Raw genomic sequence first — 22994 nt, forward strand, 5'->3', positions numbered from 1 at the left:
CCAGGACTAGGACCCTCAGAGACACTTGAGGTGATTAATAGAATTCACGGAGACGTTTTTTATTGACTTTAGTAGAAGCTGCTAAATCCCTTACATTATATCATCACAGTGGATGACTAATTACTTAATAAACCCAAAGAAGTATGCATAGGCTTTGTTAAAATCCCTGGAATGGGGTGGAAGTCCCTAACCACTGAGATGTGTCAAGTCTGACCCCAGATTTGAATGAAGAACTACACTTCCAGCTCATCTCAGCTGATTGCAACTTAACCTCCTTGACTCCTGGTGGACTTCACATCATCAGACTGTACCCACCTGAGATCTCGTCATCTAGTGTGAGCTCATCAGCTAAAGTCAGAGGAAAGACAGAGGTACACTCAGAAGGCAATTTACCAAACATAGCTTAGATACCATCCTAGGCTATAATGAATCACCTTCTGGACCTGTTTGTATCTTGCCACTGATCCTAGCAGAAAACTAGATAAAGAGCTTAGACTAGATGACATGGCCAGATGAACTAAGTTCCACTGATGCAGTCAAAATCTGTTCACCTTAAGAGGTAATTGCTCAGCAAATGCCTAGTTTGGGTTCGTCCCCCCTCGCCCCCCTCCCCTTCATGCTTTCCCAAAGAGCTTCACCTGCTAGTGATGTTGGGCTTGGTTCTGGTTCAAAAGCAGAAATGGTGGATGTTAGCATGCTGTGGATGGGCTGGGGTCAGAGTCCAGCTCCCGTGCATGGAAGCCAAATCCTTCAACCCATTTCTTCACTGGTATGGTATAGAAGAAGGAGTTTGAAACCACCTTGCTTAAAAATATTAGGGTAAAATTAATCATGGGTGTGACCCTGCTGAAGTCAGTGGATTGACAGGGTCTGTGAGCTGCAATGATTTGCATCTTTGTTGTCAGGGTACCGATGACTGACAGAATTACCTCATGGGAGGTGTCTAACATCTCTTGCTGTGACTGCTAGCACTGCATCGTATTAAGTAGATCAGACATATTGTCCCTTGACCCATCTTTTCCAATTCATCAATGTCTTCCACCACATACGTGGGTTTCTTCAGCGTTTGCTTTCTTGACAGCTTTTATTTGAATATTGGTTCTTGTGGCAATTTCCCCCCACAGTGGCTTCCTTATTTATTTTCCATAATGCTCAGATTTTCCTTTTCTCACAGACTGTATTACAAAAATCAGTCATGCATCCATTAATTGGTCCATCTTTCTCTCAGTTTTTAGTGATCTATTGCTTCCTACCAGTTGGTGTGTGACCATACATTGGGTGCAAAGTTTACTTGTACAGATATGATCCATTGGTTTTCTCCCCACTTTTTTCTTTGTCTCTCATGATCTCTTCCTCTCTCCTTCTCTCCGTTCTGCGCCTCTGCTCCCATTTCATTGCAGATTTTTTTGCAGAGCATTGATAGAAGTGCATCCATCAATAAGCAAAACTTGCTTGTGCCCTTGGGTACAGCCCCGAGACAAACGGCTGATGCATAAACTGTACCAGCCTAGGAGTAGTCCCAGGAGATGCCATGACTCAGAGTCAACCCTTGGAGGCATCATTTTCTCCTGTTTTCTCTCTGATGGGATTAAGCTCTGTTTGTTCCCTGCCTCTTGTGCGTACTCCCTCCTTTGGTTCCCGGGAATAAACTGACATGCAGGGAGAGAAGAGCACTCTGATCTCTCTACATAGACATCCAGGTATGAATTAGCCAGCAGCCGTGATTACATTACCTTTTTATGGGTCACTGGGACTTAGATCATGCCCCATTTCCTTGCCTGTACTGAAGAGGAAGAAAAAATACCAATCCATTGTTTTTTTTTCCCAAGATAGGAACCCAAAGGTATGGGTAAGGCAAATAAGACACAGGACAAGTGCATCTGAGGCTAAACAGGCTACTACTCTGTGCTTGATTCATCACTCATTTATACCAGTATCAACCAGGAATAATTCGAGCAGAGTTACAGTGCTGTAAATACTGAGGTGATGGGCTGAGATTCATGCCTGATACCCATGTGGCTGAAGGAAGCCCTGGTGCTCACAGAGGAGGTGAGAGCTGTTTGTGTAAACTGGAAATCCTGATCTGAAATCAGAAGTCGAGCAGCATGCAAAGACAGGACGTCAGAGGTGAACAGCAGAGATGGGCCAGCTCTGCAAAGTTGGGATTTGGCTCTGTGTCCGAACTTGCTCAAACTCTGGGCTAGTTCAGAGTCTGGGTTTTGTGTATTCTAATCTGTGCCACTTTTAGAGATGGGAATGGCTGTAGAAATTAGGTGTGGAACAAAATTTGGCTTGAGTCTGAAATTGTTCCAGCTTGTGGGGGGTGATGGTGGTGTGTTGGTTCACCATCATGTAAATTAATGGGTGACAAGCAGTCCTTCAGAGTCACGATCCTGACAGACGTGTGGTCTAAGGCTTTTGCTAAGTGCCCAGGGGGAAGCCTGCATGAGGGGCAGAGGGCGGATGGACTAAGTGCACTTTCCGCTGTTGGTGATGGCATTCTCTAACGAGATGGGAGGGGTAAACACTTTCCCTTTCCTCCTCTACAGGAACAAGCTGGGATGCTGAGGAGCTGGATGTCCTATGCCCAGTAGCAAGTGTCCAGCCTCAGGAGACTCACTGCACTGCATGTTTCCAAGGAGGATTCATTGGCTGAGCCACATAATGGGCCACAGCTGGAGCAACATCTCTGTTCGTGGGACTGTCTCCTCCTCAATGCACACACCAAGTCCTCTTCACTTCATATATCAGGCACTGAACTTTTCCATACTGTGCACATCACCTGTGTGCCAACAGGGAATTTGCAGGAAACCATCAGCAGTTCTCTCTCTTTCTCTCCCTCTCCTTCTCCCTCCCTCTCTCTCTACAGGTGTCGCTGAATCCTATATCAAATGTGGCAGAAGCAACTACACTAAAAAGTTCATACGAAGAGCCTGCCCACTCTACAGCTCAATTATGTATTTGTAGACTTCTCTGGTTCCAGGGCAAAAGCAAAGGAGTATTTGCATTATTTTTTTAAAAAAATTATTCATTTATCTGCTTTAATTTCTTCTGCTGCTGTTGTTGTTGCTCATATTATACACAGAGTCTGGCCGTTTGGGTATGTAGATAGATCTCAGAAAGCTTAGTGCTGCTGTCCAACACAGCCTCTGCCTGGCTGAGGGAAAAGGAGATACTTGGGAAGATGCAAGTCTTTCAAAGGACACTTAATCACACGAGTCACTTCAGGTGGGTGAGAGCAGAGCAAATCCATGCTTTTGCTAATGCTCTTCTTTCCAGCGCTGTGTTGTTGGCTGGTTGAAAACCCACTCTCTCCTACAGGAGGCATTGGTGGGGCATAACTTGTGTGACTGCCAGATGTACCTCGGGATAGCTCAGAAGTCATTAGACCTATTCTATCCAACCAGTTTTAGCCTTTTAAAAAGTTTTTATTCTTTTAATATCAAAAAAGTAGACTTCTCTCGTGTCTGAAACCTCAGAGGAAGTAGGCTCAAATCCATTTCTCCACTAGGAGCCCAGTGAAGGGTTTTGCCTGCTTTATTTGCACGTGTGGACATCGTAGACTCGTATGCACTCCTGGCAGCGGACATAGCAGCACCAGTGGAAGATACAGTGGCACTTCTCTTTCCGTTTCTCAGTCCTCGTGTTGTGCCCACGGCCGCAGCACAAAAGGTCGCAACCATCAATCCCATGGGAAGTGACATTACAGATCCTGTCACGGGTCCCAAAGGAACCTGTCTCAGGGTTGGGCTCACAAAAGTTTGGTGAGTTCTCGTAGTAAACCAGGTCCTTCTCAGTTGGAGCCTTGAAGAAGTTGTATTTGGGCCTGAGGGTCTCGACCCAGCCACGGGATTCTCGATGTTTTTCCACTACCATTTCAGAAGCGCTATCATACTTGTCCTTGAGGTAGTCACCGATGACCCTGAAGTCTGGCTGAGACCACCAGCAGGTCTTCACTTCGCAGCTGCCTGAGAGGCCGTGACATTTGCACTTGAGATGCATGAGTTCAATAATAGACTGAAAAAGAGGAGAGGAAAGGCAAAGAAGGAGGAAGACATTAGCCTATAATCAAAACACATATTTCATTCTGCTATTTAGCCAGGATTTCCTAAAGAATTGCAGTGTTTTCACAGATATATTTACACACTGGTGAACAAAAATAAACCTTATCCTCCAGTCAACACCCTGCACAGATGTTGGGCATAAGGCAGACAAAACCTTTGAAACTTTATCGTTTTCAGTGACTGTCTCTGATTCCTACCACAACTTTAAGCATCTAGCAAGTGCTTTCACTAAGGACTGAAGAGATTTCTGTGCGTACTAACTTGTTTTATCAATGTTCATGCATGAATACTGCAGTACTGTCACCCAAGGACACAAGTCAGACACATCTAAGCAGAAAAGTGGAAGACACACAAACCTAATACACAGCTATTCCACTGGAAATTAAAGAAATATGAAACATCCTGGACATCTAGCACAGAATTCCATCTTTTACACGTTTCATGTTTACTCAAGCAAACAAGGTTCTAGCCTTGCTGTGGCTATGTTCAGAAACCTGAAAAGTAATGTATTTTTATTTTTAAGTCAGGTTTATGATTCTTCTAAAACCATTTCAAAGGAAAAAAGTAGGAGCCCAACTTTTGATTTTGAAAGGCTCAGACTCCAACTTAAAACACTGTCCTAGAATAAATGGAAAGGCGATTATTGATCCTACAAGTTTGCTATTTGCTTTTACCTCTTATGAAATTACTCTAAAGGTTTCTAGAGGTGTTGCCCTCTAGTACTCTGAGGTGGGAGACGGCCTTATGCAACTTACTTGATAATCTGCTTTTTCAGACTGATCAGCAAATTTCCGGGTACATGAACAGACTAGTGCCAGCCCGAGTCCAAAAGATTTGCCATGAATCAGCACCTTGGTGTTCACCAGGTGCTTTCCTGTGTTATTTACAGAGTATCACCGGCCACAAAGGAGGTTGTAATTAGCAATCAGAGAGAACCGCAAAATGTTTGGTTCATATAATCATGCCGAACTTAATCAAAGCTTCTGGCATAGTGGTAGGGTTTGAGTTCATATGGGAACTAGTATGAAACATTGCCCATGGCTTATCTTTATCTGGAAACACTTCAGTATGGAGGCCTGGAAGAGCTACCCCATGAGTGCTGGCATGGTGAGAATAGGAACCACTAGTACTTTATAAAACAGGAGAATTTCAGACAACGGTGTGACATCTGCTCTCTAATCTTTGACATCTGCAAAACACCTGAAAATAACTCAGTGTCAAGTAACAAGACTTACGGTAAAAAGACCTCTGCAGGCCTGTAATCAAAGGGATTTGTTTGTTCAAAGCTCACTTTTTCCAAGGAATCTCACTTTAAGGCAGATCACTCCTTTCCACTCTACCCACCTTCTCCACAGTCCTATTAGTATCATTATTTATCCCAGCAACTGCCACGAGCGATGCACGATACCTTAGGGTACCTGGGATAATTTGGGCCAGTGATGGAGGAAGCCACATTATTGCTTGTAGCCATCTATATTGAAGACAATTTTTGTTCCTGGTGGTGTTTCATTTTGAAGGTGCGTCCCCTATTTCAGACCAGCTCTCCTGTGGTATGAGGTGGGATAACTCCACTGGGGAGTGATGGTGTCCACGGGAGGAGTTGACACCAAAGTCCTAGCCTACCTGAGGACAGTTGTTTCCTAGCACAGCACAACTGTGGTGTGCTATAGCTCACTGCACAGTCCTATGTCCTCCTAGACATGTGTAAGGCCTTCTGATGAGGGAACAAGACCATATTAACCTCTTCTGATTACAGTGGGGTATCTTTATTCCACTGAGGGATAAGCTAGCTCGTTTACTACATGAGAAAAAAAGCAGTTATCTCAGAGAAGCTGCAACATTAGCAAGAGCTTTGTGGTTCTGTTTCTCAGATTATTTTCCATAGATTACATTCTTCTGGTGTTTATAGGCTATTCTTGAGATGAAAAGGAGAATGTCATCTTCATAAGATTGTTCTACCTTGCAGAAAAGAGCTACTGTGTACGAGGCAGTCACTGTGATGAGGGCAAGATTCTGTGCTTTCTGTTCCCTTATACATTTTGCTCCATGGCTGTTTGAAGTGAAAACACATTAGCTGGCTCTGAGGCATGGTCCAAGTTTAATCAGGAGCCACATTCCCTCTTATTTTCTTTAAATATTCCTTGGGAAATAGAACAGTGTTGAGAAGAGGGGTGGTGGGAAATGCTCTCCTGTCCTTCCTCATCCTCAAGCCTACAGAGCAGAGTGATGATCTCAGAGGAATGGACCGTTGCACTCAAACTAGGACTCAGTTGCCTAAATACATGTGTCTAATGCCATTTGTGAACTCAAAGGGTGTCTAAGGCATCAGTCCCAAGGATGGCAGAGGACCTGCAGGAGACACACAGTCTTTCCCAGTAGCAGCCCAAGGACAGGCTGGCTACATCAGAATATTTCAGTTTATACTAAAATGCATTTTCTTAAGCAGCTGAATCCCACCCCCACAAACCATGGTCCATCTCTCTTAACTTCAAATGTCTACAGTACAGACATCTCTGGCTGTACATCTCACCTTTCTACAGTCAATGGAGGAGAACAGGCACAGTCAGGGCATCATTAACTGAGCTATTTCAAACGTCTCCTTCAAGCTGGGATGAAATCCCATCCCAGAACTCTCTGCTCGACCCATTCTCTATAAAAGGTGTCTGGACAACTGACTCCAAGATGGACATTTACATCTGGGTGGGTGAATTTACTTACAGCTATCATAGATCAGGTACATTGATCACCTCCCTGACAAGAACTATCACAGGGCAGGTATCATTGTTTTATCATGTAAAACTGCCCAGATTTATGTTTGGTTATTCCCCTCAGTTCCTTCCCACTGTTCATTATGGAAGGTAAGAAAAGATTAAAGGGAGACTGAGACAGGTGAAACTAAATGTCCTTACGGTCCTTCCAGCTTCGTTGTTGTGCCTGTTCATGGCTGACCGAGCGTCTGGTCTGTTCTCTCGGGCATCCGCAAACTCCCGAGACACCATGCTCCCAAACTCCACATCCTCGCTGCAGCCCCCCCATTTCCAGCCTTCCCCAGGAGAGCCTTTGTGGCGGGTGTCACAGCCGCAGATGGTGGCCGAGCCCTCGGCGCAGGATCTGGTCACCGCAAAAGCCACTCCAGCAGAGGCAATGGCATGGACAAAGGCTGATTCTCTGGTAGCTGTGAAAGAGAGAAATCAATGAATAGTGGCCAGTGAAGGGACCACACATGGATTTGATCAGCCTTGTGAACACCTTCTCTCAAGGGCATGGCAGAAGGCCAGGAAACTCTCCTCTTTCCTGTGGTCCAGCTTGGACCTACTCCAAAGACATTTTCTTATACTATGAAATAAGCTCGCGTGTAGACAGGACCAGGCTTGATTCAAAGCCACTGAGGTCATCCAAGAAGTTTTGACTAAGGTCATCCTAAGGTCTTAGGACAGGATCATGGCAAAGCAAAAAGCAGTGCAAACCTGAGTTTCAGGGGACATATAGAATATACTGTATGGTACTTTTCAGGCAATGCACCACATAGCCATACCCCGAGCTGCAGTCTTGGCTTCAGATGCACAGAATTTGGGCTATGCTCCCATAATAGGGAAAATGCAGGTCTACATTTAATGACAACCTCTACCCTTAGTGGTGGGACTAGCACCAGGTAAAGCACCTCCCTGATGGCCGGAAGGTAGGAAAATGCCAGGATGGCCAGATACTCCCCAGTCCTCACTATGTAAACTAAACATTGTCCCCACCCTCCACCCTGAGGCCACCTTTTTCCTAGGCTGTCTAGCTCACTTAGAGACAGTGTTCAATATAATATGGCATCTTGCATCTATTAAAAGTTTTGCTCACTTTCCTAACTAAAGCCCCTGCCAAGGGGACTGGAAATGAGCTTTCTTTTTCTGCCCATTGTCTTAAGATGGTGGGTGGGGTGAGCCAAAAGATGTCATGGTTGGGAACTGAGGAGCCTTAGTCTCTGTGGAGACCTTCCTTCACAGCCTTTCATCCCAGCTGGAGCTCGGTGGGGAAGGGCAGCTCAGCATTATCCTGGCTTTCCAGGATATCAGTGCTTTTTCTACAGTGTGCCAAAATGAAAAACAAACATTTCAAACTGCTTTGCAAATTGAGAATATACCAAATTATCAGTTTTTATTCCTCCCTCCTGGTTTCGGTCTCATTATGTTTCTTCACTCACTAGAAATGACCCTGGAGTTCTACACCACACCTCAGAAAACATCACTGCAATGCTTTTTGGCTTCAGAAAAATTGTATTTTTATAATGAACAGGGCTATTCTCAAACCCCTGAGGCAATTCTAAGACGACCCAGTGATTCTGATAACTGGCCTGCCCTAATCTCCTATACCACTCCCCACATGAGCTCACCTTATGCCTATAGACCAGTTAGCCAAGAAAGCATGTTGTCTCTGACATCTTTCAAATGATTAGGCTAGGACTGTGTTGAAATATGAGTGGACCCATAAAGGTGGAAGGCCAGGTTTTCAGTTGATGCAGCTTCACCAGCTTCTCCTGAGCTTTGCATCAGCTGACAAGTTGCCTACTCAAAACCACTCAAACATTTTCTGCACCATATTTTGCTGATCTGAGCTTTCCCTGGGCATTTTGGCTTAATCCTTACCTTCTAGATGCTTCCAGGCTTTACTAATGTGAAGAGAGTTTAATATGCCAAGCGAAAAAGCCAACATGTTCTTGGGGAGAAATCAAAGCTGCATGCTTGCAGAGCAGTCCCAGCTGGATTGAAGGCTTAAGCAAGAACTTGTGCAGCACCACTTCACTTTGGGAAGACAACCAAATACAACAATATGCAAATCAAATAATGTGCATGAACTTACAAGCCAAAGTTATGAGCAATGGCCTGGAACATGTTGTCAATGCGCATCGTGAGGTTAGTAAGTCACTGGGGGCTAGAACCAAAAAGGAAAATGCAGGAACCCTCAGTTCCACAATGTGATTTTGAAAAACCCTTGTTCAGCATCAGCCCAGCCTGGAGGATCCCAACTTCCTGAAAATGGTGACCATGTAGTTTCTGAGCTGTGTGAAAGCTCATCTTCTGAGCCTAAACAGATGAGTTCAGTTCTAACAGGACTGGGAACTTGGCATCTTACACTTGCCTAATCCCAGGTGCGATCCAGAAACCAAACCTAGTTGAGAAGTTTTGTGTGATGTCTCCAAGGACACAGATGACAGGACCTCACAGAAGCAAGTCAGATAAGCTGGTGCATGAATGCCATTACCCTCTGGAAGGGAGGTAGAAATTATAGTGCCTGACTAGAGAATAGCTGAGACATCTTCCACTTGCCCCCATTGTAGCCTAATTTGATACACTGCTATGCCATGGACAGGAGAGGAAGATGATAATTCTTCTTCTTCTTCTTTTCTTCTTCTTCCCCGTTCTGTCTGACAGCTGTAATGGGCACATTGCTTGGGTATGTTAGCTCTCATCTCTTGGGAACCACCCCTTCCTCCGCTCAGGAGGAGAGACCTGATCCAGGCCTTTGGCTATTGAGGCAGGTGTTGTAGGTGCTGAATTTATGTTTGCAAATGCCATAGAGAGCCCCTGTGCCTTGTTGTGCTGGGGCTGAAAAGAAAACATCTACAGCCATGGTGTTTGTGCAGAAAACCTCTCGCACGGGTATGAGAGGACTGACCTTGGCTTAGAAGATCACAGGTCATGAATCCCATCTGGGCTTCAGAAGGAGTCCTTAGCTCAGAACAGAGGTGTTTCTCTGTGCGTACAGGTGCAGAGCTCACCAAACCCCAGGGAGCTTCAGGCAACGCAGCCAGAGGGTCTGCAGAATTTTTTGCATTTGTCAGGACCTGGTCGCAGCTGAACAAGGAGTTACAGTAGCTCTGGTTGTAGATCCCCAATCCTAAATCCCAGGTCCGTTACCTAAACTCTCCACTGTTGCTAGCCCTTACTGAAAGCCTACAGCTCCAGGAGGGTATTGATAGGATTTGCCTTAAGAAGCACTGATTATACCCAGCTCTCCTCTTTCCAGAAAGAGCCCAATGCCTTTTACAGCCTGTATACGCTGTAATCACTCCCCTGCTTTTGAAATGCAGCCACCCCTGGGGTGGAGTGCAGCCACCACTTAACAGCACACAACAGGAAGCAAATAGCATTGTATCTGATCATAACTACCTGGGGAATGTAGGCAGTCAGAGCAAAGAACCTGAGATCTGGCCCCAGGGCACTGAGGTTAGGAGTTTGTCTCTTGAGAAAGTTGCAGCCGATCTCTTAATGACTCCACGAAATTAGGGCACTGGGTTTACATCTCCTACCCCTAACTTAAGGCACCGAGTTCAATATTGACGCAGATGGAAGAGCGCCATCGCGTGAATCACGTCCTGCCACCTCCTAAGTTATAGGACTGTCCTCCAATTACTAAGCAGACCTGACCCTGCTGAGCTCTGAAGAGCTCCCCAAGTTGTAGCCGAAGGCGGTGTGGCTGCAGGAATGGAGAAGGAGTGTATAGAGATACAGATAAGCAGAAGGAAAGCATGCACTTGTAATGGAAATGAGGGGTTATTAAGGTGCCATATAAAAATGCAAGAGACTTAGCAAAGATAACAGGAAAGTGCAGTATATTTGTCAGGTCGCCTCATTCCTCTCTGGGTGGTTCTGGTAGCAAGGAGACAAGCAGCTCGTTGTGACTTGAAGAGAGCTTTTGGAAAGTCATCTGGTAAGAGAAGGTTAATAGGGACTAATACCTCATGGGGATGTTGACTTAAGAGCATTTTAACCACTTTGTTTTCAGTGCAGCACAAGGTCACCAAAGCTCTGGCTTCAGCTTGTTTAATTCCTGCCTGCTCCCAAGTTTCCCTGCAGGGCTTAGAGATTTGGATGGCTGGTGCTTCAAGGTACCCTGTTCTGGACCCTTTTGGGGGGGGCTGGCCATCAGTGGAAAAGGTGCTGAGACTTACAGAGGGCCTTTAGGGATGCTTTGTATCTTCCCCCTAATGCAGAGGTCCCCAAGTCATTGGTCACTTCTGGAAATTGTTTCCTAAGGAGACTGTTCCATGAAGCTGAGAGCCTGAATGTCCTGTGCAGAACACCTCTGACCACCCTGTCCCAGCAGCAGAAACATCTTGGGATGCAAAAACACATGGCTGAGCCATAACAGTATGAAAATTCACAGGCCTGATCACGAGGTGATGCACGATTTGATTTCCTGCTTTCACAGGGCTTTTTCATGCGACTTTGGGCAAATCTGTTAGTCAGTCTGTGCTTCCTCTTCCTTATGCATACAACTGAAGACAATCCTGCTTATCTCCTCAGGAACCTGTGGTGGTAAATTCAGTGATATCTTCAGAATTGTGGGCAGTAGGTGTTGGAACTGAACAGAGGGTCGTCACGTTGTGGGATGAGGAAGGCAAATGAATAACTGCATAAATATATGAAATCTCTCGTGTTCTTCTGTCCAGACAGTGACTTATTTTCCCTGAATCTTTTTCTGGATGACTAAATTATTAACTCCAGGTCAGGTAGATATCCCTGATAGATATGTGGGAGGAAGGACTACAGTGATGTAGAAGGATGAACATAATGGTTTATTTTGGTCTGAAAAAGCTACAGTCCCCTTTTACCACCTTTGTACCATAGTACCGAGCCCTGTTGTCCCCACTCTTGACAGCCTAAATTTTTCCTCCCTCCCTGCACAGTGGCCTGGTGAACAGCAGGTTCCTGGGACAGGGAAATGCAGCTGACCTTCAGATGTGTTGAGAGATGAAGTTGCAAGTCCTGTGTCCTGGACCACAGCTTGAAGAACTAGGGGGTATTTTAGAAAGTGGTCACTGCTGTTTCCACTGACTGTTAATGTTCTTTAAAAGAAAGCAGTGAGATTTGTGCAGCCTGAGGGAGGGAGGAAGGAAGGGAAGAAGGGAGGAAGGAAGGCAGAAAGGAAGGCAGGAAGGAAGGCAGGAGGGGAGGCAGGAAGGCAGGCAGGCAGGCAGGCAGGCAGGCAGGCAGGCAGGCAGGCAGGCAGGCAGGCAGGAAGGCAGGCAGGAAGGCAGGAAGGCAGAAAGGCAGGAAGGCAGGAAGGAAGGCAGGAAGGAAGGCAGGAAGGCAGGAAGGCAGGAAGGCAGGAAGGAAGGCAGGAAGGCAGGAAGGCAGGAAGGAAGGCAGGAAGGAAGGCAGGAAGGAAGGAAGGCAGGAAGGAAGGAAGGCAGGAAGGAAGGCAGGAAGGCAGGAAGGCAGGAAGGCAGGAAGGAAGGAAGGAAGGAAGGAAGGAAGGAAGGAAGGAAGGAAGGAAGGAAGGAAGGAAGGAAGGAAGGAAGGAAGGAAGGAAGGAAGGAAGGAAGGAAGGAAGGAAGGAAGGAAGGAAGGAAGGAAGGAAGGAAGGAAGGAAGGAAGGAAGGAAGGAAGGAAGGAAGGAAGGAAGGAAGGAAGGAAGGAAGGAAGGAAGGAAGGAAGGAAGGAAGGAAGGAAGGAAGGAAGGAAGGAAGGAAGGAAGGAAGGAAGGAAGGAAGGAAGGAAGGAAGGAAGGAAGGAAGGAAGGAAGGAAGGAAGGAAGGAAGGAAGGAAGGAAGGAAGGAAGGAAGGAAGGAAGGAAGGAAAACATCTTTCTTGAGGTCATTCTGGGCTGTACATCTTGCAAGGAAGGAAGCAGACCTCAGCAGCTGGACAACAGATAAGCAGCAGAGATGGACCCTGCTCTAAGGGTTTTCCATTTAGTTTGCCACTTTTCTAGATTGTCCTCCTGAAGGTGTGGAACCTCCTTTGCAAAGAAGACCTTGATGTCTCCAGGACAGCTACTAACTCTGCTCTGTGCAAACAAACCTTGTTTGCCAACAGCCCTTTACTGCCCAGGACCTTGTCACTATCCTCTTTGAAACACATCCCTTGGAGTGAAACACTGACTTAATGTCTTTTTGGTCTGGATACTATATAAAAAACATGGAAAAGAATAGAAGTGTCCCAGATTTCTCCTGGAGATGTATGACAGTGAATGAAAATGTTCCCGTATCTCAGTCACTCTTCTCAGACATCATTAACATGTTTACCCTTGAATAGAGGATCCTACTCCCCATTCCACACTAGGAAAGACACTGAAATGATGCAGTTGCAAGGCTTGAATTTCTGACACTGCGAACTTCTTGAGTGCTCTTGGGAGACAGAGCAGGGTGAAATGGAGAAAATATAATAGCAGGGCTGCAAGGAGGAGGCATGCTGTTTTCTCTGAGCTTTGTTTTTCAAAGCTAAAAGACAAGAAAAATGTACTTGTTGTGTCAGCTATTTCAGACACCCAGACACCCATCTCTGAGGGGCAGAAGGTAAAGTCTTTCCAACATTTGTGTGGTAGGGCATGTACCCAGGGAGTGTGAGAAAAGGTTTCAATTCACTCCTTGGCTTGAGGGGATACAAACCCACAGCTGTCATGTTAGGATTTGCACAACAGTTGACACTACATTGACTCTGGATTAAAAAAAAAAAAAAAAAAAAAAAATCTAAATAAACCCCAAGAACCAAGCAACTGGAAATAAATCAGGGGGCAGACTAGTGATTCTGGTATTTGGAGACAGCATAGCTCTGCCTCTTACACTGAGGGCCTGTCCTAACAGCTCAGTTTCCCCTGATTACTGTGGTTGGGGTTCTTCTTGCAGGTTAGACATCATGGATTACAGGGCAGGAAAGTGTAATCCAGTGGATGAAGATGGTGAGAAATTTGTGATGTGAGGAGCTTTGAGAGTTTTGGAACCTCAATCTTTGACTCAGGTGAGGTAAATTTTGTTTTTGACTGTAGTGTAAAGAGGACTACCCAGCTGCTATCAGCACATTTGGTTTCCTCCTTGAATCCATCAAGAGAGCCACCTTACTTAGATATGGGAGGAGACCTGTGCTGTTCCCTTGTGGGGCGGGTCACCCATAAACGCCTCCATGGTGGAAGCTAAACCAGAAGGGCTTGAATGAAAGCACATGTTGGACCACTTTGAATGAAAAAGAAGGATGCCAGAAAGATTAATACCAAATGCTCCTCACCATGGATGCAGAAGCTGAAGCACTGACGGTGTAAAAGTCAGTGTCTGCTCCTCATTTGCAACTACACTGAAGCCAAGGCTGGAGGAAAGCCTCAGCTCTGACAAGTACCTCTCAGAGACACTTTGACCCAAAGCCTCATCAGTTGTTAAGTGGATGGTGACCCCCGGAAGAAGTGAGTTTTGGGGTCACACTGACAGTCTCGCAGGCACAACTACTTTCTGAATAGAATAAGTGAAAACCAAGAGGACTTGTGAGTCAGAGCTCACAGGAGCTGCAAAAAATTATGCAGGCATCACTATTGGCTTATACCACCTTGAATGGCATTTCCTGCTGGCCCTGAAATCTGTGGGCAGGATAAGCAAGGACCACCTGCAGGAATGCAGCCTTGCTTGTCCCAGATACCAGCAGAAGATACTCCAGTCCCTCAGACCATCTGACCTCTTCTAAACTTCCCAACCTATGGTTCAGGACAAGGGGGTGATGGCCCCCACCTTATGATGCTCTTTGTAGTAAAGGGAGCTAATAAGAAAAATGGGGATAGAATTTTTAGCACGACCTGTTGCGCTAGAACAAGGGGTAATGGTTTCAAACTAAAAGATGTCAGATTCAGACCAGATGTAAGGAAGATGTTTTTTACAGGGAGAGTGGTGAAACACTGGAACAGGGTGCCCAGGGAGGTTGTAGATGCCCCATCCCTAGAAGCATTCAAGGCCAAGTTGGATGGGGCTGTGAGCAACCTGATCTAGTTGAAGATGTCCCTGTTCATTGCAGGGGGGTTGGACTAGATGACCTTTAAAGGGTCCTTTCCAACCCAAACAATCCTGTCATTTTATGGTTCTAAAGAATGGTCACATCTCAGAGCACAGGACATATTTCTCCTCAGGGAAAGGAGGAGGGAATGTGGGAAAAAAAAATGTTAGAAGGTCTTGTGTTTTTTTATATGATCACAAAGAAGCAAATTGTTTGCCAATCAGAACTATTAAATATTGGCACGGCACCAGGTGAAGACAGAGAACAGGGAACCCCTTGGCACACGCCAGCTGACAGATCCATCTGTGGTGCAGAGACAGTGCCCAAGCGCTGGAGGGGAAAAAGTGTTCCCATCATAGAGGAGGAGAAGGAGGAGGAGGATCACAGAGGTGTCATGGCTGCTGTGAGCCTGACATTGCTCGTGGGGAAAATACTGGGAACGTTGGAAACAAAATATTGGCTCTCGCAGCCTTGGAGGCAGGTGAGCTTCAGTTTCACCACATTCCTCTTGATTGTAGCAATAGAGGATCCCATCTCAGATAAACCAACAGAAAGGGTTTTACATAAGCTCAACCTCCAACTTCTTTCAGCTTGTCTCTGGAGAGCCCCCTGTTTCCAGTGTTCATATATCCCCTGACCCATCCTCACTAACCTCAACATGTTGGTCTCCTGCAACAGCATATCCTGGCCTGTCAACGAAGGCTCCTCAATTACCTCCTTATCCCTTAAAAGAGGATCCATGTACCACACTTGTGGTTTGCTTTCAAAGATGCACCTTCTACCCATTGGGAAAGGTAGAGAGGAGCAGTCTGTGGCCTTGGATGCACTCAATATGAGGATTATAAAAGGAGGGGACAAGTCAGGCTTCCTGGTGGGAGAGTGAATCATTCCACAGAGCACTCTCACAAATTCGACAGCATGTGCTGTATTTGTACTGGGTATATTGGAAAATACTTTCCGAAGTCGAAGCCTTAAGAAGAGATCCTGAGGTTATTTAAAGCTTTATTTTCTTTACTTGGTGACACTTCCAAGTCTAAACATCAAGAGACCAAGTGCCCTGACCCTCATTTTCTGCTCGGTCACAGATTCATCAGTCAGGAGGTCCTTGTTGTTACTCTAAGAAGACTCTGGAGGCTTTTGAAAGATCAGAGCCTGGTGACTGCGTTATATTAGAGGAGAGGGGCAAAAGGGAGGACTTTTCACCCAGTACTGCATGATGCCTTACTACCCTAGGAGTGATGCTTGGATCACACTTTTTCCATATGGCCTCCCATGAGAACTTCAGTACCTTGAACTAACTCTGTATTGAGCTGTGTGGACATGGCTACTTTCTTATCAACACCTCATCTGGACTTATAGCTATTATAAGTCTTGGAAGTAGCCCCAGGACTTTCCAGAGCAGATCTCCATTGCACAGAGAAGACATGTCCAGAGCTATAAAATCTTGTCCAGAAGAGCTTGGGATCCTTTGGACAAGAGCGGAGCCTAAATGATTGCCTGGGATCCCTTGGATGAGGAAGAATCACTCAGTCCATTTCTCAAAGATCTGTTTCTAAGACTACAGCCTCAGTGTAGATTTACAGACTGACCTGAATGGTTTGGAACCATACACTAGTGAAACCCAAATGCCTGGTGTGTTGGCTTGTCTCTGGTCCCTGAATCTTTAGCAGCATTTCCCAAGACGGTTAATCTCCAAGTCTGGGGAAGCCCTCTTTGCAGAAACAGCAGTCCTTGGGGGCTGCAGGTAATCAAGGCTTTCAGGTCTAACCGTGAAATGGGGTGGGAGTGGCTGCAAGAGCGGTGGGAGAAATGCAGCTTCGGACTACCCACATGCAGCAAGCGATGCCAGCCAGGAGCTGCCCCATGGATCCGTGCTGGGCTCTGCATGATGCCACAGCCTATGCCCTTCTTCACAGAGAGCCATGTCAACTCCATGCCCAGCTGATTCTTCACTGTTTCTCATCAAAATCCAGCTCCGGGGTTTGTTTGACTTTTTTATCCTTTTAAAAATCAGGCCCCTAAATGCAAAGACTTATGCAAATGCAAAGCATAATAACAAGAAGCTAACCACACTTTTGCATATCTTAAAGGAAAGGTTAGGTTTGGGTCCCATCTGTGTTTTGAACGAAGTTCTGATTGAGTTCTTGTTTCCTCTGAACCAGCATGCTAGTGTCAACACATCCCTGGGAAGATGAAAGGGCCTAAAAAGACATTTGATCAGATTAGCTGTGATTCAGATCATTGGAGGGAAATTATTAAATGGGCAGTTCCTGCCAGGGAACATGAAGGCGATACAGATAAGAGGGAAAGTTGGATTGAAGGAGGTTGGATTAACACAGTTTGTAAAATCCTGAAGGCCAAGTTCCCCTAAAACATCTGAACGATGGGGTTTTTCTTCTTCTTTTTTTTTTTTTTTTCTTCTTTTTTCTTTTTTCTTTTTTTTTTTTTTTGTTTGTTTGTTTGTTGCTTTTGTTTTGTTTTGTTTTGTTTTGTTTTGTTTTGTTTTGTTTTCCTGTTAGTTGCTTATGGTTATCAGCGCACCCAGCACAACAGATCTGCAACCCCCAGCGTGGTGCTCGCCCTTCCAAGCCTTTCATGCTCTACCTGAAACAGGTAGAGCCAGCTTGTCAGACGCCAGAGCAGCCCGGGAGCCTCGTGCAGGGCTCAAGGAGCAGGGCCATTGCTCCCTGCTGCCCTCCCAGCCCTCGTGTGAGCCGAGGGTGGGTCGAGGGCTGGAATGCTCTCACTAATTAGCTACTGTCAAAATAACCCCAGGTGATCGCAGGTAACCAGACCCCCAAGATAGGCAAATCAGCAGGATGGTCTGGTATCAGTAACCCAAGTCTGATACCTGCAAAGCAAACATCCCTCTATCTCTCTCTCTATCGCCCTATCTCTCTGTCGATCTAATCATTACCATGTATGTCTCCCTACCTACCCTGCTTAATGCAAGCACATTTTATCTGTCTTTCTGTTGGCTTGGTCATGTGTGAAACACTTGGCGTCTGATCTCCCCCCTCCCACCATCCCATAAATGCCTTCTTCTGAATATTTCATCGCCGTTTTGAGTCCTGAAACAGCATGGTCCTCTTGGCCCTTCGAACCGCCCCAAATTACCCCGACCCCTCGTCTCCCCAACGGCCCCATGGCCCTGAGAGGCTCTAGACAAAAGGAAGCTGTGTGCCAATTGGGGGTTATTAGCAGAGATACAGCACACTCATTGTGGCAGGACCGAGTCCTTAATGAAAGGGGAAGGCGGAAAAGGAGCAGGGAAAGACTGGGTTGAAATTCTCCAGGGCGCCTTCCAGGTTAAAGGATCATCAGGGTCCCTTCTGACTTCAAAAAAAAAAAAAAAAAAAGCAAGCCCCAAAGACTGCTATGCAAAACAGCCCCGCTGGTCAATAGGATACAGGGAAGAAAAAAAAAAAATAATATAATTGTATTCTGTTATCAGAAGCAACATGGTTGAACAAAAGGATCGCCTTCGCCCACCTGAGAAAGGAATGTGAGGCTCCATTTCGCTGCTCTGATCGTATTTGACAGCCCCCCTCGAGACTGCCTGGTTGGTATGGCAAATCGTCCTTATTACCTGCTGGGGTGAATGAATCCCCCTTTGTGCTGGCACTGTCACGCTGCATTAGGTTGACAATAGCCCAAGATATTTTATATGAAATTTGCCCTCACTTGTGATTAGCCAGCACCAACTAAGTCATAGCAACCTAGAACTATGCATTGGCCGGGCCCCGTTGTCGGCCGAAAGGGAAATCCCTATTCAAATGGTTTAATAAAACAATCTAAAGGGCGTGTGAATCGTGAAAAGCATTTTCACTTTTCTCTTTAGCTTAATCTCATGGTCGCTGGGATATTGTGCTCTGAGCAGACCCCAGCAGGGTGTGGGCTAAGGTCCCCCATCAACTTCTTTTACAGCCTCCTTTTCTGCGAGTTAATGATATACCGGTGTGATTGCCTCCCGCAGCAAGAAGAAACACGCATTTGATGAAAAGGATGGACCTCCTAACACATCCTAAATGGCAACAATTTCTCATCCAAAGGTCACAGGTCATAACCTGGATTTTGAATCACCACCCAGATCTCTTTCAAAACCCTGCTAAAGCTGGGGGGATTCTGCAAGGCCATTTTACACACAGACACACACACACACAGACACACAGAGACACCGCGTTGTCTCCAGAAGTTCCTGCTCCACTTGAGTCCTGAGTTTAGTGTTTGGAAACAATTGGATTTTTACCCTGGTTTTGGGCTACAGTTTGCTGCTTTTCACATCCTCTCAACCCTGGGTTGCAACAGAGGAAAAAGCACCAGGACGGAGGTGGGCAATACAGAGATGCGTGGTCTCTCTGCAAGACACCTCCTGAGCATCCCCAGAGGGTCACCCAGAGCTCAGCAGCACCCGGGGTACAGGCAATAGCCTCGGTTGAATCGACAGCTGGCTGTTCATCCAAAACCTACCATGCTCCCAGCCCTCAGCATCACCTCCAGCAAGGTTCAAGGTCTCAAAACTCTCCCCGCTCGTTTGCAGGTGTGGAAAAGCTCCCCCAGTGCTGACCGCCTCGATAAGCAAGATCTCCCACGCACGGGCAAGATGCAGCCGCAGAGATTTTACTGTGGAGTGGAGTGGGAGGAGGGGGAAGGAGAAGTGTAGGGTTCCCCTTTTGCTTTTTTGCTCCTCTTCCTAGCCCGGGTTGGGAAGCAGAGGAAGGCAGTGGCAGCGGGTGCAGGGCTTCCACAAGACTAGCTGAAAGCCGGGCGCTCATCTTAACATTTACCTAAACAGAGGAAAGCTTTGCGTCTGCAAAATGAGGCTGGAAATCCCCGGGGAAACAAGCTCCCTCATGAACCTCCCGCAGCCGAGCTTCCAAGCACAAACGAAAGGTGGAGGGAAAATCAGCAACAGGAACCTGTTTTGTTTTTCCCATTTTTTTTTCCTCTTCTCTATTTCCCCCCCTCCCCATCATGAAGCCTTGGGCAAGCTGGGGGGGTTCCTCTGTTGGTTGCACGTCAATATTCTCCCTCAATTTTTTCCCACTGGAGCTCAGCAAGGAGAGCGGGGCTGCGGGGAGCTTGCACAATGAAAGCAGCCCAGGGTCTTACAAGGGACCCTTTTTGCTTTCGAAATCCACATTAGTCTCCCCCTACTAAAAGGTGTTCACACGAGCTGTGGTATGTTTCCACTGCAGTTCTCCACGTAATTGTAAGTTATCTGGGGCAAGGAGTGATTTTGTTATTATGTGCTTGTACAGTATTTAGCACAATGGGGCCCTGATCTCTGCTTGGGGCCTCAGAGTCTACTGTAATACAAATAATTAACCATAATAGAGCTGGGAAAATATCTTAATAAAACCATGGAATCAATTTGAGGCAATTAAGCAATTTTTCGGCTTGCAGAAGTTTTTGCTTTACAGGCTCAGTTTGGAGAAGGGAGGTGGTTTTGGGTGCTGGGGGAACTTCAGGGAACTGCTCATCCCCCTGCAGCAGGCTTCGGCAATCCTTTTTTTTTTTTTTTTTCCTGTGGGTTTCAGTTTCACCCAGTTGAGGAGGCAGAAAAGTTTTATGCAGCTCCCAAAGCACAAAAGCCACTTTTTATAAATAGCTTTTTATAAATAGAAAGCATGGTTCGGAGGCTGGATCTGTGGTTCCTGAGGGAGAAGGGGCTCAGTCTTAAACAGCATGACTTTCGAGCAGCTCATCTGCCCTGCCTCTGCCCCAGTTGCCCACCTGTGAAATGGAGAGCAATCATTATCTCCCTGCTTTCTAATCCCAAGCACTTGAGGATGTAGCTAGTTGCTAAAGCAATGGGGATTGCAGATCTATTTAGACAGAGAGGAGTAAGAAAATTGCAAAGCCCTGGACACAGACTGGGTGATTTACAAGCAATTATAAGTCAGCAGATAAGCTTTGGATGACAGATGTTCTGATTATAGTTGAAGCTCTTGTGTAATTTGCAAGTAGAAAAGGGAGCTAAATATATTGAACACTTGTCTAAAGTTGTATTCAGTTCTGTACTTGTCCATCACAGAGAGAGAGCATGTGAGGACACCACAGCAAGGAGCGCATCTTCTAAGGGTGGGCAAACTAACAAATCTACCACCTCACTCAACCAGAACAGTAAACTCAAGAACTGAACTACACCACCCTTTTCTGAAAGAAAGAGCTATACACGCCATAAACACATCTGCTGGTCAAGTGGATGCAGACCCTGAACTTTGTCATGTATAAACCTTTTATGGCCAAGCTTTTGTATGAACTCTTATGACCAACAGTCACGTTTTAAGGGGCATTCCCTTAAACCTTTCAGTCCTAGGAAGACACAATCAGAATAATCAAAACAGAAGAAGCGAAAAAATAAAGATACCCCCTCCATGCATCGTTGTGCATTGACAGTATGGCTAAGAAGTCTGTGAACTGGTGATCAGCCTGTTGTTGGTCCCAGACATGGGGAGACGAGTCCTAGTACTTAAAAACTGAAGAAAAGAATCTGCACCACAATGCTTTCAAAGTAACCCTCACCCTCTACAGCATGTATGTTCTAATGATGGTTCATTTTAGCTACCACGCTGCTGGACTGAAAAAACAATCGGTTTGATTTGGGAAGCCAAGAAAAAATATGCAAGATGAATACTTGGCTAGGAGACCACCTGGCAACCTGTCACACCCAGAATAAGACAAAGAGCTTGAGTTCTTGGTGAATATAAGACCACAGAAATGAGCTAAATGGAAGTTTTCCATCAGTTTCACTGTCAAATGATAGACAGGGATTAAATAATATTAATATCAATAAGAAAATAGCCATAGCTTGTATCTACTTTTGTTTTAAAACAGTGAAGCTCTCACACACGTGAACAGTGTCTACCTGACCCCCACCAATGTGAATGGGCTACTTGTCATGGACAACGGTCTACCCATGTGCCTGTGCCCACACCAGTGAGGCGGGTGACATATAGTTCTCACCCTGCAGTGTGGGCAAGTGCCACATGCTCTTACTACAGGAATGAGAAGCCAGCTCAAGGAGTGAGCTGTCTGCAACTGGAACATCCAACCTAGGTTAGGAGAGTGGTCTGGATTTTCTGATGCCCACCAAGAAGCTCTCAGACATGGTGATTCCTGTTCCTCACCAAGTCACGCAGATTTTTGAACCAGTGACTCCAAAACAATTTCAAAACTGTGGATAGATATTGTCAAGATTCAGTACTCTTGCTGCTCCATGATCCCTCCCATAATCAGAACTGCAGCACAGTTCTTGCAACATTAGATATCTACTTGACCTCAAATAAAAAAAAGCCCTGCTCTAGAAGCAAAGGATACCAAACACCTCCAGACATCTTTCCCAACCAGTCATCTTTTGTATTCACAAGATAAGCCAATTCCATTAATCTTATGCTTACCCTTTTTTTTTTTTCCCCCGAGGTTTCTTAAGCTTGAATAATGCCCACCTACTTAATTACAGAGATGCAGTTTTCTCACACAGCCCCGTGTCATAGACTCATCACCCCTCCTGGCGAGTGGAGCTGGAGGTGTGCAGAGATGCTCTCTCCTATGGAGATGGTCTCTTCCAGTCTGAATTGCACATGGGTTTTGCCCTCCCAGGCAAGGAAAATGATGGGCACCCAGAGTGTGAATAACCTCCAGGTAGGGATTGGAGTCTCTCTGGAGAGAGATGGGGGCTATGAGTGAGTGGGAAGAAGAGGCAGGTGCTGTGGGTTTGGATCCAGCTTCGATCTCTGTCTCTGGGTTCACCCATTTTGAGCCAAATGATAACATTTCATTTGATGAAGCATTCCCTTCCTCAGGCTATATGTCATTACGGTATTTTTGCTTCTTCTCTTTCACATTGTGGGACTTTTCTAGAGCTTTGCCAACCCGATTGCAAGAAAACTTGCATTTACAGCTTATACTTCTAATTCTTGCTGCTTTTAATTCACCAAATGAGTGTTTGCTCTTATGTCAGCCCTGCCTTCGCATTTGACAACTGGACATGATGTTATTCCCGATTTTGCATCTGCTGTTCTGCTGCAGGTTCATAAAGAGCATCCACACCCCACGGCTATGGGTGTGTGCACTCCAGAGTTGGTGGGAACAACTCGTGGCTCTTTATCCAGCATATTAACTTCGGGGGGGGGGGAAGGAAGGGTGATGACCTGTTCTGCTTACACTGTCTTTGGTGACTTTA

The 22994-nt window shown here is 45.9% G+C and overlaps 1 protein-coding gene across 1 annotated transcript in view; it reads right to left on the reverse strand.

Moving 5' to 3' along the window:
- Positions 1–573: 573 nt before the first annotated feature.
- The window catches only part of WNT3A (Wnt family member 3A), a 90383-nt gene continuing 67962 nt past the window's right edge, over positions 574–22994 (reverse strand). Inside the window, exons 3-4 of the mRNA XM_033011683.2 lie at positions 6974–7239; positions 574–4017 (exon numbers count right to left, since the gene is read on the reverse strand). Coding sequence (XP_032867574.1) covers positions 3538–4017; positions 6974–7239 — 746 coding nt within the window. The 3' untranslated portion in view covers positions 574–3537. The remainder of the gene's footprint in view (positions 4018–6973; positions 7240–22994) is intronic.

The sequence above is a fragment of the Tyto alba genome, unplaced genomic scaffold, assembly GCF_018691265.1.
Source record: "Tyto alba isolate M040663 unplaced genomic scaffold, T.alba_DEE_v4.0 Super-Scaffold_38, whole genome shotgun sequence".
NCBI lineage: Eukaryota > Metazoa > Chordata > Aves > Strigiformes > Tytonidae > Tyto > Tyto alba.